The 20,135-nt window shown below is 44.6% G+C and overlaps 1 protein-coding gene and 1 non-coding gene across 3 annotated transcripts in view; one reads left to right on the forward strand and one right to left on the reverse strand.

Moving 5' to 3' along the window:
* Nucleotides 1-4,390: 4,390 nt before the first annotated feature.
* LOC118760686 (U6 spliceosomal RNA) lies at nucleotides 4,391-4,497 on the reverse strand. The gene has a single exon (XR_004996923.2). It is a non-coding gene; the product is annotated as a U6 spliceosomal RNA (small nuclear RNA).
* Nucleotides 4,498-8,205: 3,708 nt separating this feature from the next.
* The window catches only part of NBAS (NBAS subunit of NRZ tethering complex), a 376,509-nt gene continuing 364,579 nt past the window's right edge, over nucleotides 8,206-20,135 (forward strand). For both annotated transcript variants that reach the window (XM_058668260.1, XM_058668259.1), the window contains exons 1-5: nucleotides 8,206-8,355; nucleotides 9,916-9,970; nucleotides 13,197-13,233; nucleotides 15,734-15,811; nucleotides 16,473-16,520. In XM_058668260.1, the coding sequence (XP_058524243.1) occupies nucleotides 8,242-8,355; nucleotides 9,916-9,970; nucleotides 13,197-13,233; nucleotides 15,734-15,811; nucleotides 16,473-16,520 (332 nt within the window). In that variant the 5' untranslated portion in view covers nucleotides 8,206-8,241. The remainder of the gene's footprint in view (nucleotides 8,356-9,915; nucleotides 9,971-13,196; nucleotides 13,234-15,733; nucleotides 15,812-16,472; nucleotides 16,521-20,135) is intronic.

Consider the following 20,135-nt stretch of genomic DNA (forward strand, 5'->3'; position numbering starts at 1 on the left):
GCCTGCCTGACCTAGAAACCCAGCTACCCTATGTGAGATGGGAGGACAGCCACCACTAGGTGGTGCCAAACGGCAGCTGTCACAGAGCATGCCTTGAATTAGACTCAAAACCCTACCCTGGGCTTATTCCTAACATTTATTTTCTCTAACCTCACAATAAATCCACGTTGTATATAATTCAGTCTTTCGGACTCTATGGCCCAATAGTATTTATTAACTTATATGGAATTTTGCTATATTATTCATGCACTGAAGAGTGTACTGTATATCCTCAGGTTTAGCAGTACTTCACTCAACTATTGCAGAGATGACGTTGGAACTGTTAAGGTAGCCCTCTGCATACCCAGGACCTTGTCGAAAGGGTGGACCCTGGGACATCCAAGAACTGTTAACAGTCCATGACTTGCTCTTATTTCAGCTACTCTCAGAGAACCCTCAGATCGGGCAATTCGTAAGGACAGGGGATCTTTTCCCCCTCTCCGGAGGCTGGGAAGCACCAGATCAAGGCACATGAGCTTGCTGTTTGTGAGAGTTCTACCTCAGCTTCCGGGATGCTGCTAGCATGATGAGTCCTCTGGAAGGAAGGACCCACGTCCTCTCAGGAAGGAAGGCGGAACGGCAAGAGAGCAGGGGCTGCACGAAGCTGCATTTGGAAGGACTGGGCTCTTATGAAGGGTGAACCCTCATGGGCTCATCCCTTCTCAAAGCCTTTCCACGTTAGTAACTGTCACATGAGCGACAGGTTTGGTCGCCGAGCCTCCTCAATCCACTCTTCTTGGGATTGTACACACTACTGCCTCCATGTCTAGTTTCCTGGTGGCTTTCCATCTTCTTATCTCCCATTGTCTTTTGTTTGGGATTTTCTGTCCCACCTAGCCAAAGCTAACTCTAATTTGTGTATCACCATTAGTTTATTGGTGTGAAACAAGTTGTCCTACAGTTGAATGATTTAAAATAAAAAACATCTGCTGTCACGGCTTGTGTGGAAGGGGACCCCGGAGCAGCTTGCCTGGGCAGAGTCCCTGCTGCAGCCTCAGTCGGGATGCTTGGCCGGGACTGCGACCTTGTCAAGTCATGGCAGGGGTTACAGGAGCAGCTTTACAGGATAGGTCACTCCTATGACTGACGTCTCCATTCTTCTCCACCTGCAGCTCTTCTTGTGCTACTTCACTGTTCTCATGACGTGCCTGCTGGCACCCGTATACCTGCCCCACCAAAGAAGAGGATCCTAAAGCGCAAAGCAGAGTGAGTGATGTCTTTTGTGTCACAGCCATCAAAGTCACACACTCACTTCTTTAAGATCGTATTTAGCCCGGCGGCGTGGCCTAGTGGCTAAAGTCCTCGCCTTGAATGCGCCAGGATCCCATATGGGTGCTGGTTCTAATCCCGGCAGCTCCACTTCCCATCCAGCTCCCTGCTGTGGCCTGGGAAAGCAGTCGAGGACGGCCCAAAGCCTTGGGACCCTGGTTCCTGGTTCCCGCCCGTTGTGCTCACTTGGGGAGTGAATCATCTGACAGAAGATCTTCCTCTCTGTCTCTCCTCCTCTCTGTATATCTGACTTTGTAATAAAAAATAAATCTTTAGAGAAAAAAAAAAAAGATCGTATTGCTGACACAGGACAAGGACTAGTCATTGTCGAAGGAGACTACACACACAGGAGTGAAAACTGGCAGAAAGAGAAGGTTTGGGGAGCATGTTGGAGGCTCGGGATCATACACTCCCCTTCTTAAACTCCTGTTCGTGCAGCAGGTGGTAATTCCTCCGTCTCAGAAATAAAGGACTTTCGTACAGCATCCTCCAGACCAGCCACTATTGTAATCAAATTTGTAGACTTAGCTTGTCCTGTTTTTCACAATTTACCTGACTCAGAGAGAGACTCTGAGACAGGGAGGCTCATTTTTAAACCTTCTCTTTCCCTTTTGTTTTTTTCCTACAGTTTCTGAGCTGAAAAACTATCATTGAATTTTATGTTTTTGTCAAAATACAATATCAGGAACTGGTCCAGGTCTATTAGAATGCCGCATCACTCTTGCTGTCCTCGCATTCACCTTACAGTGCAGGACCAGAGGTGGCCCAGCAAACAGACATAAATCCAGAGATCTATAATTCTGTGTCCCCTGAAGAAGTGACTATAAAGTCCTTCCCTCCAGATATATGGGGAGGCAAAGCCATGGGGCAACCCAGATGAGTTTCACAGGGACTGTAAAACAGAAGGAGATCTCACTAACCGCTGGTCTCATTAGAAGCAAGCCAGGCAGGGACATGATTGATGGCAGGTTGCTGATGGCTGGCAGGCAAGCATGTTGCTCCTTTTCCTGTGCCATCCACTGGGAGTACTCTTCAGACCCAATGAGTCATGCTGGTGGCTCTTGGGGAAGTGGTACTTCCCGTGGAGTCCGAGCAAGGAACATGGCCTGCAGCTTGTGCAGGTTCAAGGCCAGAATGTGCACCAAATGGCTGTTCTCAGTCTTCTGGCCAGAACGGCTGGGATCCCATCATCACATCACCTGCACTAAGGAGTCTCAGGTGTTTTGTGCAGCCTGCTTTCCCAGCCTCCTTGCCACTGTCCTCATCTTCATTTGCCTCATGGTCTTCACAGGCTTTCTTGTTAAGTTCTTTTGTTTGTTAATGAAGTTAGGATCCTCTCTTCTCATACTATGTAGAAACCCTGTCCTTCCTGATCACATTTCAGGGAAATGGCTTGCAGGTCTTCATGACAGACACTCCTGAGTTGTAGGAAAAACATATACATGGGGTCTTTAAAAAGCTCATAGGATGTGCATGATTTGATAATAATTATTTGTGAACTTCAATTTTGTTTTGGGTCCAAAATGAACTTATTTTTTAGTTCAGTTTTCCACAAACTTTCCTCAAAGGAACAGAAGAAGGATTCAGAGTTACAAGGCTTGGGCTCGGCACAATAGTGTTGTGGCTTAAATCCTTGCCTTGAATGTACCAGGATCCCAAATGGGCGCCGGTTCTAATCCCGGCGGCCCCTCTTCCCATCCAGCTCCCTGCTTGTGGCCTGGGAAAGCAGTCGAGGACGGCCCAAAGCTTTGGGACCCTGCACCCGTGTGGGAGACCTGGAGGAAGTTCCTGGTTCGCGGCTTTGGATCGGCACAGCACCAGCTATTGCAGTTCACTTGGGGAGTGAATCATCGGACGGAAGATCTTCCTCTCTATCTCTCCTCCTCTCTGTATATCTGACTTTGTAATAAAAAATAAATAAACCTTATAAAAAACTATACTCTTACATGTAAGTCAAATTAGTGGTTAAGTTACCAATGTACTTTTTTGCTAGCAATTTATTTGTTTTCATCTTGATTTGCTAATTTTTGTACTTGCTGCTTTGTGTGCCTTGGTTAGCGCTGTTCTTTAGTTTGTGGTTCCATAAATTTGTAATGAAAATGGGGAGGGGCTGGTTGGATTGTTAAGCAAATTGGGATAAATGAGCTTCATCTTTTTATAAAGATTTATTTTATTTTTATTGGAAAGCCAATAAAAATTGGAAAGGAAGAGAGACCATAAGGAAGATCTTCTGTCTGTTGATTTACTCCCCAAGCGGCTGCAATAGCTAGAACTGAGCCAGTCCAAAACCAGGAGCCCGGAGCCTCTTTTGGGTCTTCCATGAAGGTGCAGGGTACCAATGCTTTGGGCTCTTGATTGTTATCCCAGGCCACAAGTTGGATGAGAAGTGGGGCTTCTCCGATTAGCACCGACACCCATATGTGTGCAAGGTGAGGACTTTTGCTGCTAGGCTACCGCACTAGGCCTGGTAATTGAGCTTTAAGGAATGGCCTGAACATTTGTTCTTGGCTAAAGCTAGGCATGAACTTTATGATATCTGTTCTGACTACCAAAATATTCTATGAGAGTGTTGAAGTCTATGGAAGCAGAAGCAGTAACCTTAGTTTTACAACTTTCTGGAAGAAACAGAATTTCTAGAATTGACCTCAATGTCATTTATTTATTATGATGAAAATGTGTACTCTTCATAAAGAACTAGTGCACCATTCAACCAAACATGAATGTGTGACAGCTACAGCAGGTAGCATTTAAATGCTCCAGCTTAATTTTTTATTCTGATTTTCCATTTTACAGTTTGATAGGTATATGGCTTCCCCATTTCCCCTCCAGATGGTCCCCTGAGTTTTACAATAATATAGCCTTTCAACTATAGTCTCAACTGCAGCACTCTTTCCCCTCTGTGCGTTATGACATTGTAGGTATAAGCAATGGTACAGAGTCCAGTATTTTGGTGTCAAGGTTAATAGTTTTATTGGAGGGTCTTGTTTTATTTGGGAATGGAGATACACACTACAGTTCATGTTTGATTTCTGGTACTCCCCAGATTAATTTTTGCGATTTCTTTTTTTTGTATTTTTTTTATAAAAATATGGAATGCTTCACAAATTTGCATGTCATCCTTGCACAGGGGCCATGCTAATCTTCTCTGTATTGTTCCAATTTTAGTATATGTGCTGCCAAAGTGTGCATAATTTTTGCAATTTCAAATTTAGAAATAACCTCATAAGATAAGCTCATCTCTTAGGTTCCCAATATGCAGAAGCATGAAAAGGTTAAATGTTGAATCATTAATGGCTTTTAGCCTAATGGGCTTTTTAGCTGACAGGAGCTAAAAAGCCGAGCATCTACAAAGTGAATCTATCAGTTAATGATAGCTCTACACTGAGGAATTAACACGATAAAAGTGATTCCTTTCTGGGAGACTTGAATGATTTTTGTCTGATTTTAAGGTAGGGATTTTTTATGGCCCTCAGCAAAGTGTGTTGCGCAGCAGAGTGTGTTCTCTCTTTAAATCTGCCTTTCCATGCTGGACTCTCTGCCATTGTCCATGCCCACAATGATGGACATGACTGTGCATGAAGAACTATACTAAAGTAATAATATAGGGGAATTCATTGGCGGTGTGGGAGGAGGAACTTTGGGAGGGGATAAGGGAAATCCCAGGGCCTATGGACCTGTATCCTAAAGTGATAACAATAATAAGGAAAAGAGAAAAAACAACCCTGAGACACCCAATTACCCAAGAATTTGCAAATAGGAATCCTTGAGTTACTCGCAGGCTTAGATTCCACATCCAGTAAAGGATCAAGTCAAATGCCATCACTTCTTAGAGGATTCCAGAACAAGGCACTGGCCATCTTTTCCTTGAATGCTTTGAGCTGCTGGCAAGGAGTTTCCAGGGGGCGGCACCCCATCACTGCAGCATCCCGGCACCTAGCAACCAGGGCACACAGAGACACAAATATTGCTTGCTAAGGAGCTCCTGCCACTTTTGGATATTTCCAAGTATTCCTTAAGTGGAGAAGATCATTGATCTGCCTTGTTGCCCTGGTTATGTGCTCAAGACCCACAGTTTCTACATTAAGTATTAAAAATATTTGAAGCAGGAAAAAAAAAATAAACCCGCCTTTCCAATAAAATAAATTTTTTTTTAAAAAAAAGGAAATGCAAATAATACCCAATACTGTGGATAATACCTTCTCTATCAACAATGTAAACATTAAACACAGATGTGTCGTGGTGATGTTGTCCTCAGCTGTGGGTAATCTTTGTTTGCTCACAGTGAGTTAGAACCTCAGTTTGCCAGTATCTCACCATGGATAGATGATAGGGGAGCAGATATGTGGATCAATGTGGCATTGCAGCCTGATAAAGAGGAGCAAAGAAAAGGTATAATGAAGTACTTGTCGTGGTGCTTAGAGCAGACTAACTGCCCAAGATGATGACATACGTATTTTACGGTTTTCTTTGATTTTTTATTTTAAGTACTTTATAAAGTTATCCTTCATGTTGAATATTTGGAAAACATGACCTTTCTTTTTCAGAATGACTTACTTTGGACTTAAACTATCTCCAACAAGATATTGCATCTTATTCCACTGGAGTTGCTTGTAAACACATTCTTTTTTTTTTTTAAAGATTTATTCATTTTATTACAAAGTCAGATATACAGAGAGGAGGAGAGACAGAGAGGAAGATCTTCCGTCCGATGATTCACTCCCCAAGTGAGCCGCAACGGCTGGTGCGTACCGATCCGATGCCAGGAACCTGGAACCTCTTCCGAGTCTCTCACGCGGGTGCAGGGTCCCAAAGCATTGGGCCGTCCTCGACTGCTTTCCCAGGCCACAAGCAGGGAGCTGGATGGGAAGAGGAGCTGCCGGGATTAGAACCGGCGCCCATATGGGATCCTGGGGCTTTCAAGGCGAGGACTTTAGCCGCTAGGCCATGGCGCCGGGCCCAAACACATTCTTTATACTGGGATATTTACAACCAGTGGAAATGTCTTGATCACAGTTTTTGAGATTGGAACATCTAAAATGAATGCGTTGGTGTATCTGGTGTCCGGTGAGGATTCTGTTCCCTCCAGACGGCCCTGCTTGCTGCATCCTCACCTGGTAGAAGTACTGAGCACAGTCCCTTGGGTCTCTTGTATAGGCCACTAATGCTGTTCTTGAGTGTGCAGAGGGTTCTCACGGACCTGGCCAGATGTCACAAGTTGCACCCCTCAGTAACACCACAGTGTACATTATATGTTATTGGATAAATCTTGGGAGGGTAAATTCAGGCCATATCACTCAGGCTTTCTACTAAACAAATAAATTGATCAGATGACTATGATAGTTCATGGAAACCAAAGTTTCATAATGGATTTTCCCTTGATAAAAGTCAGTGATACTCCAGTGTCCATGTTGGCCTCTGATCAGCTGAGTGCTCATTTGTTGTGGGTTAAGGAGTTGATTAGTGCTCGTTGGAATGGGGGGGGGGCGGAGAAAGGAACTGGGCTTGTGGCTAAAAACACCTAGATTAATTGGACTCATCTGTATCCAATATCCTGCTGAATGAGGATGTGGGGGGAAGAGTATATAAGGAAAGGTGAAGAAGCATTAAATAGAGACTTCACAAAGACGTCTGCAATCACTGATCTCCTGTTGGTGCTTCATCCCCAGACGCTCCCTGTCCACGTTAGTGGCTCTGCTGGCTGCAGCACTCATGTCCTCTTCCAGCCATTGAAGGGCTTCCTTATGTTGTAATCCCTCAGTGTGCAATTCTCTGGACTTTGAAGAATGCTGGTAGGTCTCCTTGATAATTCATGCTGTGAAGAACAGGGTAAAGGTCAAAACCTGAAGAGCCACAGTTGGACTCGGGCTCTGTTGTGATCTTAGATTTCTGTAAGCTTCAGCGGAAGGCAGGAATTCAAGCAGACAAGGCTGAGAGCCATGACTACCAGCATGAAGTCAAAGGATGTGTGTTCTTGCTCTCCACGCCTTCAGGTAGGTCCACGCTTGCTATTTCATCTTCCTTGCGTCCCAGCCCTTCTCCACTTGGGTTTGGTACAGCCTTCCTTCTCTAGCAGCTTTGCCTATCTTTGCTTACATCATTTCCACAATCCTTCCCATTGGATTCAAATTCTACCAATTGTTGCAGAGTCTGAAAGCCCCTGTATACCCCTTGGCCTTCACTCTTTCCCAAGCCGTCATGGCATCCTCCCCACCCCATACCTTTTATTGGCTTGGTCTGCTGTGGGATGACTTTTTGGCATTTATTTCAAAAAGTCATAGTGTGGGTTGCCAGGGCTTGGTAGTTAACTCCACCTGCAGCTCTGGCCTCTCATATGGACACTGGTGCCTGTCTTGACTGGTCTGCTTTCTAGCCAGCCCCTGTTAATATGCCTGGGAGAGCGTACAACATATTCCAAACACCTGGGCCCCTGCTAGCCGCACAGGGGATTCCGTGGAGTTTCTGGTTTCCACCTTGCCCAGACCCTGTCTTGAGGAGTAAGCAGGCAGGTGTGTCTCCATGCTTGTCTCGGCAATTTTGCCTTTCAAGTAAATAAGACTTTAAAAAAAAAAAAAGGCCATTGTATGAACTCTTGCTTGATCGTAGGTTGATCTTAGGCAAAGAATGCTGTGAACACCAGCATCTCAGGGAGGTGCTTGCCCTATTTCTGCTTTGTGGATGACTAGATAAGAAAAGTTAAATGGCCTGGCTCATCCCTTGTAGTTTAGTTAGTGTGGAGTGCACAGGGCCCAAATTATGCCTCAAACAAACATTCATTGTGCCCCTTATTTATAAAAGGGTCAAACCAACGCTTTTTTCCCCTTGCAGGTTCATGACATTTCGTAAACCAATCAAAGACGGCCGCGTCCAAGGAAGTTTGTCCCCTGCGGAAGGCCGTAGCGCCCCTCCTCCCCGCCGCCCGGAGCCAGGCGAATCATGGCGGCGTCCGAGTCGCCGCCGGCTTTGAGTTCAGGGACTGCAGACGGCGAGGAGACGATTCTTTATGATTTGCTGGTCAACACTGAGTGGCCGGCGGAGACCGAAGTCCAGGTGAAGCCGGCCGTTCTACGGCTGCAGCCCGCTGGGCCGCGGGGCGCTTCGCGGGCAGAGCCGCGGAGCCGGAGCCACGTAGCGGGAACCGGGTGGGCTGGGTGCGGGAGCGGTCGCCGTGGCAACGGCCGCTCGGGGTCCTCCCGGGTAGGGGGCCGCGTCCCCCGGGGCAGGGCGGCGCCGAGGGCACGCAGGGGTGGCAGCTCTTGGTTCTGGAATTGTGCGGGTCGCGGTGCGCAGTCTCCGCTTCTAGAAGTCGGCGGGGCTCCCTGCTGGGCCTGCCTGGCCCCAGTGACTGCCTCTCACCACAGGAGCCTCGAACACGCGCGCCCGTGTCCCAGGGGAGCTCTCCCCAGCCACCCTCCAGTGAGCTGCTGGCCAAGGTGGGGTCCCCATCTCTGGGGGTGTCAGGGGTGACGAGCTTAGCAGATGTTTGCGTCTAAGAGGGCCATTCACAGCAAAGGACCTTGAATAGCGACCAAGGAAGGCGACGGGTACGAATTCTCCGTCACCACCTCTCTCCTGAATGTTTCCTGGAGAAGTGACCTCCTTGCGTGGAGTTTGTAATTTTCCTCTGTTAGGTCCTTGCCTCTTTTTGTTTTGAGTAATGTACTGGTGTTTTGTAGGCATGCACAGGTTTAGTTTATTTATTTTTAATCTGTCTTAAATAATGCGGATGCTCCCTAAGTCTTGCAGGTGGGAAGCTGCTACTCCCGCCTTCCCTTCTGTCCCTTAGGGCTGTTGGATTTCCTCGTGTCACTCACTGGCTAATTGCAGTAACCTTTCAGAATCCCTAACTCCATGATTGACTTAAACACAGCACCGACTCCATCGCAGTACCCTCGGACCACTGCTGTTGCTCTGTTGCCCGTGTTTGATTCACCTTTGTGTCTTTGTGAATTGATGATCCATGAAGGTTTTTCTGTGGAAGCTTTCCGTGATTGCGGGGAGCTGAGCTGTGGGTGTCCTTGCTTGCCACCGTGTGCTTGCGCCCAGCCGGGCTGGCAGGGAGCTGGCAGGAGCTGAGCTGTGGTGCTGCTCTGGGCAGCACTCTGGGTTATCCTCCTCCTGTGTACAGTGTTTGTGGGAGTGAGTGTTCTGTATTTATGGAAGTACCTAATGTGGCGATTATCTAATTTAGTCGGAGTGTGTGTTTTATTAGTGTGTTATTGCCTCTGTGAATATACAACAGATGCTCAGTGAATTTGCATGGAGAGAGGAATTTAGTAGGTCACATTATCCCTTCTCCTGGGAGTGCAGCTTGCTGCTTAGCTCGGCAGTGGGCTTCAGGAGGCTGTTAAGCTGGTAGTGCCTCGGTGTTGGGTGTGCAGCTTTGGTAACAGTTTCCAGTTGCAGTCTTGTCATCTTCTGTAGAGGCCCATGCCTCCACTGCCCCTGTCCCTACTGTACCGTTAGTGTTTTAATTTATAAACAGTTTTTAATTCAGTATACACACTGGGACCAGCACTGTGAGTGTTGGCGAAGAACTGTATGTTCACTTGCAACAAATTTTACTAGAAAATGACCAAATGTGAAGTTTTGCTTTTCTTTGAATTATAGCCCAGAGGCAGCCGAAACCATGGAGCATCGTTTATCATCACAAAGGCAATTAGAGGTAAGTACAGCTGATTTTGATCTTTCTGCAGGTAAGTATACTGTTTTCCTCATTTCTTCCACAGTGCCGGGTCAGGAGCTTCAGGGAGTTTAGCGTGCCCTAGATGTGCGGCGCAGAGCCTGCAGGTCAGCGGTGGGTGTGCTCAGTTAATGTGTGTGTGTGTCTGCATATATCTGTGCATGCACACGCAGGTATGCTTTCCTCTGTGTGTGGTTCTATTTATACACACGAAATTGAAGTGCAGCTTGCAGCTGACATTGTCTGTGTAACTGGCCTAGGTGTGAGTCCAGGGCGGTAGGTAGGATCAGTGACCAAGTGGCAGAGTTGTGGATGGGGAGGCAGGGAGAGTTTTACAGTGGCCCATGTGCTGTCTCAGATGCATGTGTCAGGAACATCAACGTTACAGATTGGATTAGCTGGGCATTGATCTCATTCCTGGGGGGCTTGCGCAGGACCTAATGAGAGTCTGAGGGGGGATTAGCGATTTGGTGCTGTCAAGGCTTTAGAGACTCAGCAGAATACCGATTTTACCAGAGTAGCAAGCGGTGTGTTGCTGTGCCTTTATTGTTTTTTTCCCTTAAAGATTTAGTTATTTTTATTGCAAAGGCAGATATACAGAGAGGAGGAGAGACAGAGAGGAAGATCTTCCGTCCGATGATTCACTGCCCAAGTGACCGCAACGGCCAGTGCTGTGCTGTTCTGAAGCCAGAAGCCAGGAACCTCCTCCAGGTCTCCCACACGGGTGCAGGGTTCCAAGGCATTGGGCCGTCCTCGACTGCTTTCCCAGGCCACAAGCAGGGAGCTGGATGGGAAGTGGAGCTGCCGGGATTAGAACCGGCGCCCATAATGGGATCTTGGCACATTCAATGCAAGGACTTTAGCTACTAGGCCATTGCGCCGGGGCCACACCTTTGTTTTTTTTAAAGATTTAGTTATTTTTATTGCAAAGTCATATATATACATACACAAACAGAGAGGAGGATAGAGAGGAAATCTTCCATCTGATGATTCACTCCCCAAGTGACCACAATGGCCGGTGCTGTGCTGATCCGAAGCCAGGAGCCAGGAACTTCTTCCGGTCACCTACGGGTGCAGAGTCCCAAGGCTTTGGGCCGTCCTTGACTGCTTTCCCAGGCCACAAGCAGGGAGCTGGATGGGGGCTTCCAGGATTAGAACCGGTGCCCATATGGGATCCCAGCATGTTCAAGGCGAGGACTTTTAGCCGCTAGGCCATGGCGCCAGGCCCGGCCTTTGTTTTACAGGTGGAAATTTGCCCAATGATGTTCATTTGGAATCTTCATGTTTTTCTGATTCCAAACTTTATCCTTTTCTATAGTACTAATTTTAAGTTACTTGTGAAGATTAAATTGCAAAAGAATAGTGTATTTTGAAATTAGCTATCATTTTAGTATAAAGGAACACGCTTAATTTTCATTACAACAAAAGCTTTAAGATTTCAGAACTTTGGAGAATATATCCAAGTTGAAAAAATTCACAGTGTAGAATTTAGACTGTGTTAGTTAAACATGTTGTACTCTGAATATAATTTTCTCATCAATTGATACAGATATTTAGACCTGAAAGTTCTGAGTAAATGCCTCTGAGTGGGTAGACCATCCAGCTGTGGCGTTTGGGAGTGGCCCAGTGGGGGCGGTCCCCTGGAAGGTGGTCCTGAGAGGGTTGCTCTGAAAGCCTGCGTCGGACTGGCCCCTCTCTCTCGGTTCACCCCATCATGCCTCCTCTGCTTGGGCTCCGCACTCCACCACTGCTGCCCTCAGCAGAAGCCAGGCCCATGGGGCCACCCGATCTTGGATTTGAGCCTGTCAAACTGTGAACCAAACACACATTTTTTTCCTTATAGAATTGGTTGCCTCAAATATTCCGTTGTAGTAATGAAAAACTAGCTTAATAATAAACTACAGGGCCCCGGCGCGGCATGGCCTAACTGCTAAAGTCCTTGGCTTGAACACGCCGGTTCTAATCGCAGTGGCTTCACTTCCCATCCCACTCCCTGCTTGTGGCCTGGGAAAGCAGTCGAGGACGGCCCAGTGCCTTGGGATCCTGCACCCATGTGGGAGAGCCGGAGGAGGTTCCTGGCTTCTGGCTTCAGAGCGGCACAGCACTGGCCATTGCGGTCACTTGGGGAGTGAATCATCGGACGGAAGATCTTCCTCTCTGTTTCTCCTCCTCTCTGTATATCTGACTTTGTAGTAAAAAATAACTAAATCTTTAAAAAGATATAATAAATTACAAATTAGAGTAGTGAGTTATTCCTCATTTTAGCCCTCAGAGATAATTAAGTACCTGGGCCATTTTCTTAAGCTTTTCCCAGGGCTTTATTAGGGAGATGGGGCAGAAGTTCAGAGCAGCCTGGACACGAGCAGGAGCCCGTATGTGATGTTGGCATTGTGAGCAACTTCTTTACTTGCTATGCCACAGTTCCACCCCCTGCATCTTTTATTTCCCATGAACTTTTTGAAGTACTTTTTTTTTTTAAGATTTATTTATTTTTATTGGAAACTCAGATATACAGAGAGAGAGACAGAGATCTGTCTGCTGATTCACTCCCCAAGTGGCCACAACAGCTGGAGTTGAACTGATCTGAAGCCAGGAGCGTCTTCCTGGTCTCCCACACGGTGCAGTGTCCCAAGGCCCTGGGCCATCCTCAGCTGCTTTCTCAGGCCTGAAGCAGGGAGCTGGGTGGGAAGCAGGGCAGCTGCTACACAAACCGGTACCCATGTGGGGTCCTGGAGAGGAATTATAGCCTCTAGGCTACTGCACCAGGCCCTTGAAGTGCTTTCATAGGATAATATAAACAATGATTTTTAAGGTTTTGTTTGGCATATATTGGCTTCATTTTTATGCACAGACTTCAGTTTTAAAGGGTAAGTAGTGCGACTTCCCAGCCCTGGTTTTGTTAGCACTTCCCGCAGAAGGTTCAGTGTCTCGGAATGCTTTTGCTTCAATTGTTAGGAACTGTTTCAAAGCTCTGAATGACATGCAAGCACAGAGTTCAGTATAAACAGATGTTTAACTTTGAAATCTATGGTTTGTTTTAGATTATCTCGTCTAATTTTAAGAGTTGTATTCTTTGTTTTTTGTTTTTTAATTTTAACGAATTGGTGTGTAGCATGTTTATTTTTTTTAGCATATTTTAGATTTCTCATCTGTGAATCTGATTTTTAAAGGCCAAGCAATTTGTGTCTGACTGCTGTTTTTATTACAGATCACCTGTTATTTTTACGCCAATACATCTGGTACAGGTGAGTGTTCAGTTCTCAGAGACACAGCCTGTGCCCCAGGTGCACAGCATTCCCCAGAAGGGTGAAATGTTTAAGGGGGTGCTGCTACTAACCCTATAGTTATGTATCACCTCACTACACTACACCCAAAAACGTTTTGCAGGTAAAAACCCAACATGCATTGACCAAAACATGCCCGGTATTTATGGATGTTACCAGATTTCGGTTTTCATGAATGAGTTCTATATCATGACACAGACACTGACAATTAAGTGAAATCAGTTTCTATGAAATAGGAGTTTCAGTTTCTGAGATAGGCATTGCTAACATTTGGCGCAACTGACATGATATCTCGTAGCTTCTGTGTGACTTGTCCTGTTTGTCATTATTTTAACATTTAATGTCTTGTGTTTCTTTTGATGGGTTCTCTTGGATCTGTTGCTTGTGAGTCTTAAACATTTTGGTTCTTACTGTCCCGTAGGCCCTTCTGGTCGGTGTTCTTTGCTGTGTGTGAGAGAAGGTACTTAGGTTTCACTCCTTGTGTACCAATCATTTATTAATCCTTTTTGTTTTTTTAGCATAATGGCTGGGTTTTGGCTTTAGAAGCAAGTGATTCTGCTTTAGATACATATGTAATAATTAGCTCATAGTGTTAGATTGTTTTTTCCTTGGGGACACTGGATCTTAAATTCTCTAGCCATTGTGCAGTTCTTGAAATGAGCCATTTGGTATTTATCTGGCCCTTGCTTTTTTTCTGCTTTTCTTTGATGTGTGTGTGTGTGTGTTTACATCTGTATTTAAATTTCTGCATTTTATCTTTTGGGGTATAAGGTACTAGGGCAGAGAAATGAGTGAAGAGAGTGGTTGAGTCTAGGAGAGGGCAGTGTAAAAGGTAGATTGATTTTTTTTTCAATTTCTTTTATTTTTATTACCAAGTTGTATATACAGAGAGGAGAGACAGAGGAAGATCTTCTGTCCGATGGTTCACTGCCCAAGTGACCACGGTGGCCGGTGCTGTCCCGATCTGAAGCCAGGAGCCAGGAACCTCCTCCAGGTCTCCCATGTGGGTGCAGGATCCCAAGGCTTTGGGCCATCCTCGACTGCTTTTCCAGGCCACAAGCAGGGAGCTGGATAGGAAACAGGACTGCTGGGATTAGAACCGGCACCCATATGGGATCCTGGCGCTTTCAAGGCAAGGACTTTAGCAGTTAGGACACTGCATCGCACCCGGTAGATTTTTCTTATTATTAGAGATATTTATTTATTTATATTATTAAAAGGTAGATTTATGAGAGCAGAGACAGATCTTCCATCTGCCAGTTCATTCCACAAATGGCCACAATGGCTGAAACTGAGCCAATCCGCAGCCAGGGGCCAGGAGCTTCTTCTGGGTCTCCAACGTGGGTGCAGAGTCCCAAGGCTTTGGGCCCTCTTTGACTGCTTTGCCAGGCCACAAGCAGGGAGCTGGATGCTAAGTAGAGCAACTGGGTCACGGACAGGTGCCCACATTGGATACTGGTGGTTGCCAGTGGGGGTAGATCATTTTCCCTGAGTTTACTCAGCTGTGGCTCGTCAGTCCTGACATCCCTGGGCTGGGCAAGAAGTGTGCCTGATTGTCCTTTTTGTTTCCTGTTGGAAGGGAGGACTCGCTGTTACTAGCAAGCTGTGTCCTGTAGCCCTGTACCCTAACTTAGCCTCAGCAGGTGTCTTTCTGCCTCTTGCCCTGAGAAGTCTTTTCCTTGAATTGGCTTTGCTGTGAAAGTGCCGCTCAGTGATTGTCTCATCTTCCTGGTGAGGTGTTACTTCTGAAAAGAGTGTACTTCACTTTGTGTCCTTGAATTAGACTTACAGGTCTTAGGGCCAGCATGTGTTCAAGTGTTTTTTTTTTTTTTTTTCTCTACAGATTTTTTGTTTTGTTTTCATTATGAAATATAAATACACTGAGTGTCAAATTCTTAGATGCAGTATATATGGCTTATGTCCATTTCAGAATGAAGTGGTTCTAGCTGTTTTGCTGTATTTGATCAGATGGCATTTTGTTGCTTTATCTCATTTTTTTTGCTTTGCCTTCCTGAGGAAGAAATTGTCATCCTCATGGAAGTGGTATTCACATGCAAAGTTCATATCTTCCTATAATTTTCTGTAGCTATCTTTTGAAATGAAGTATGAATGTGTCTTTGTTGACCGAACCTGAATCTCTGGTTGGTCCCAGCAGGAAGGGCTGGTGTACGTTTGTTCTGCCCTGTGACTGGCACCCTAGATCTCTTCCCTGGGAAGGACACAGTACTGATACCTCTGAGCACAGTGTCATGTTTTTTTGGAAATAGGAAAATGTATATGATTCAATTTTAGATACGAAGTAAGTTTTGGTTTGCAGTTTACTAATATTCAAATGTTTATATCCTAATGGGTTAAAACCCCATCTCTCTCTCTAGAAGTATGTTCCATTGGTAGGAGTTGCCGACTTAACCTGTGGTTCTCATGAGCAGATTCTAAGCTAGCCGATGTGTTGTGCTTTCAGCCCTGCACCTTTCTTGCTTCCTGATGGACTGGTTCGCTTGATTAATAAGCAGATAAACTGGCATTTAGTACTTGCAAGGTAAGGCTGTGTACAATTCATATAATATTTTTTATCTGGATAATTATGAGTTAATTTTACAGTCTTGATGACTTTTTTAAGATTTATTTTTATTGCAAAGGCAGATACAGAGAGGAGGAGAGATAGAAAGATCTTCCGTCCGAGGATTCACTCCCCAAGTGAGCGCAACGGCTGGTGCTGTGCTGATCTGGAGCCAGGAGCCAGGAACCTCCTCCACGGCTCCCACATGGGTGCAGGGTCCTAAATTTTTGGGCCGTCCTTGACTGCTTTCCCAGGCCACAAGCAGGGAGTGGGATAGGAAGTGAAGCCACCGGGATTAGAACCGACGCCCATATGAGATCCTGGCACTTTCAAGGCGAGGACTTTAGCAGTTATGCCACGCCGCGCTGGGCCCAATCTTGATGACTTTCAATTTTGATTTTTTATTTTGTAAATATTCTCTGTGTTGCATGTGATTAATATTACTTACATATGTTAATTCAAGATGTATTGAATGATTTTGTGTGTTTTTGTACCTTGTAATCAACTAACAGTAATGCAAAACATGAATAATGAAGGTCTGTGAAAATTCAAAGCTGTTTTTAACTTGTTAAGGTGCTTCTGTTTTGAGGACTGCTTTAGTTATTCATATCAGAATCTTTTATCTTTCTCTTCATGAAAGCAATGGAAAGCTTTTGGCAGCTGTTCAAGACCAGTGTGTGGAGATCAGGTAATTATTTAATATGGTTCTTTAATATTTAATATTTTGTTTGAAAAATATTTACATGATAAATGGACACTAAAAGTAAAAAAATCTTGCTTTTCACGGGCACAAACACACAGAAGAGGGAGAGACACGAAGGAAGCTCACACCTGCTAGCTACCTCCCCAGATTGCTTGCTGAGCTCCAAGCTGGGAGGGAGGAAGCTGCAGCAGGTCTTCCCACGGGAGGTGGAGCATCACCTGCTCCCTCCCGGAATGTGCATGAGTCAGAATCCAGAATCGGAGGTGCAGGTGGCACTTGACTACAGACACTAAGAGATGTGTACTTTCAGGGTGGCATCTTCACCTCTAGGCCAAGTGCCTGCCTTGGAAAGATTTTTAAGATGAGTGTACGTGAAACAATTTTACTGTTAAATAGCGTAATTTGTTGATGTGTGAGAAACTAATGTTCGCCAGTCAAAACAAGAAAGGATGCTTTGTCAAAATAACATGCATGTTTTGGTTTTCCCACATCATTCTACTGTCTTTCGGTTCATGAGCCCTAATTTCCAGAACTCAGGAAACCACTTGGGCTTCATTAGTTATTACTAAGTGAGTTAGATGGGCCTCAGGAAGGTATAGAGAAGGGCAAGGATGTAGTTATCACTACGTTAGATTGACCTCAGGAAGCTATAGAGAAGAGCATGGGCAACTTGGCTCCGTTGGCACTGTGCAGTAAGTTGAATTCCGCTGTGCTAGATGCATGTGTTACTTGAGAATATAGACATTTCATGTTTTCTTGAGTCGTTCAGTGGCGTTACAAATGGATCCAAAAATTTTTCTAATCCAGGCTTTCTAGGTCTTTAGTTTAGAGTGATACATCAGCATGAAAGAAACAGCAATAGTGACTGACTAAAAGATGAGTAATTCTTTGGGAAATCTGTAATGACAAAATCAGTTGGTGGCCACTCAAAGATTGAGGGTGACATTGTTTTGCAGGCAAGGCCTAATTCTTCTCAGAAAATGAGCAAACAATCAAGATGGCAGGATAGGGTGAGGACACATTTAAACAGATGGAGAAACATTATCCAGTGTGAAGCAGAGAAGGCACATTCCAAGAAACAGGGGAGGACAGACTAACAGTAGAAGGACACGTGGAGACTGATGGACACAGGAAGGCAGCGAAGACAATGCTGTGGTGCTACAGTGACCAGATATGCCAGCAGCATCCAGCAGGTGGCGATCTGAACACCAGTGGCCAGAACTCCACCAGCAACTCCGCTGGGAACTCAGGAGGTAAACCCAGACAAAGAACTGCCCATCCTGCTGGCTTGTTTGATTTGACCAGGAGCATAGAGAGCAGCAGATCCCAAATAGGTGGTATGGGAACAGGATCAAGTTCATAGCCCAAATCCCCACAGGCGCCATCTTCTGTATGGAGGCAGTGGCTATGGGACAGGATTGCAATGACATGGCATCCTTCAGGTTCTACCCAAGAACTTCATGAGTTTCACATCTGGTGCCATTTTGTACAGTGTGGCAATGGCTTTGACTGCGGGGACAACCTTGAGCTGTGCATGCTCTATCATCCTGGGAACTGTGTGGAGTGGAACTGGCAGAAATATACAGAAAACGGTGCTACAGCAGCGTGGGATCACAGGAGGTGGAGTGCTGAGACAGGAACTGGGCTGCACAGACCATGGTCTAAGTCTTAACGTAAGAGACCAAATCTGAAACTTCCTGGAGGGAGTGGCACAAGTGACTGCAAAGAACTAGGTACAAAATACAATAAGTAAAATCAAACTATAGATCTGTAGGTGACACAGCTTGGAAACCTGCCCTAAGGAGAAGAATCTGCTAACCAGAAGTACCTGAAGACTCCCTGCAAAGGGGCAAAAAGTCTTCACCAACCTCAGAGTTAACTGAGGAATACATCAAAATACTTGATACAGAATTCAAAATACTTGCAAGAAGCACATGCAGGAATTTAAGGAACATGCCACACAGCAGATAGCAACACTGAAACAGCATCAAGCCGAATTATTGGAAATGAAGGAAGCAATAGAGCAAACTAAAAATTCAGTGAAAAGTCTCAATAATACAATGAATGAAGCAGAAGACACAATCTCAGAATTGGAAGGTATTGTCATCATTGGGAAATAATCAAAAAGCTGGAAGCAGAGCTGGATCAAGCTAAAAAAATTATTCAAGAAGACGAGATACTATTAAAAAGCCAAACAAATAGAACAGCTAGTGGAGTTCCAGAAGATGTAGAAAAAGAATCTGTTTTTAAAAATGTATTTAATTAATTAATAAAGGCAAACTTCCCTAGCCTGGATAAAGAATTGGGAAACAGTATCCAGGAGGGGCACAGAACTCCCAACAGGGGTGACCAGAAATGATCCTCACCGTGACACATGATAATTAAGTTCCCTTTGATTGAACATGAGAATATCCTTAACTGTCCACTTAAAAATCAACTAACATATAGAGGAATGCCAATTAAATTCACCACTGATCCCACAGAGGAAACTACAGGACAGAAGATAATGGAGCAACATAGTCCAGATTCAAAAAGCAAGAAATTGTTGGCCTAGAATAATGTATCCAGCAAAGCTTTTCTTTATCTTTGAAAATTGAAATAAAATTCTTCCACAATAAATAAAAGTTAAAAGAATATGCCTCTTCCAGACCTGCTCTACAAATGATGCTTAAAGGTGTTCTCTTGACAGAGAAAAGGAACAGCACCCACCAAAACCAAAGGCGAATGCAAGGACATCCCACTAAAATAACATCAGAAGACTAAATCAATGAACAACCCATTGCTAAGATGACAGGACCAAATTACCACCCATTCATATTGACCCTGAATGTAAATCACTAAAACTCATCAATCAAATGTCATAGATTAGAAGACTGGATTAAAAACACAAAACCCATCTATTTGTTGCCTACAAAAGAAACATCTCACCAACAGAGATCAGTGGAAACTATATATCATGGATTTTGGTGTTTTCAGTTTCATTTCTTCAGAACACCTTTTTTCCCCATTAAATTCTTCAATGTCTCAGATCATACAGTAGCATCATTTTCTTCAAGAAGGTTCTTGATTTTCTTTTTCATTTCTTTAGCGACATTTTAGTCATTCTGTAGTATGTTATTTAACTTTATGATGTTGTAAGTTCTCTTTTTTTCTTCCTGCTGATTTTGTTTTGCTTTAGCTTTTACATTTAATTCATATTTACTTTGTATGTTATTTCTGCATAGATTTTGAAAGATATTATGAATATTTTCCTGTGTCACATGTTAATTGCATTGAATGCAGATAGTAAAGTTTAATGAGTTAATCTTATACTGGCTTTAATTTTCTCTGTTATAAGTTAGTCTGTATGATTTCTTTTGATATTTGTATGTGTTTGATTATTTTCTGGCAATAAATTTAGGAAAGTTGAATTACTAGGTCAAATGCTATAGACATTACATTTTTGGATAGATGTTATTATTTTTTAAAAAGAAGATTAATTTGTTTATTTACTTGAGAGACAGATTTCAGAGAGAAGAGGAGAGATGGAGAGAGAATCTTTCATCCACTGGTTCACTCCCCAAGAGGCTTCAACAGCCAGGGTTGTTAAACCTGAAGCCA

The sequence above is a fragment of the Ochotona princeps genome, chromosome 8, assembly GCF_030435755.1.
Source record: "Ochotona princeps isolate mOchPri1 chromosome 8, mOchPri1.hap1, whole genome shotgun sequence".
Classification (NCBI taxonomy): Eukaryota; Metazoa; Chordata; class Mammalia; order Lagomorpha; family Ochotonidae; genus Ochotona; species Ochotona princeps.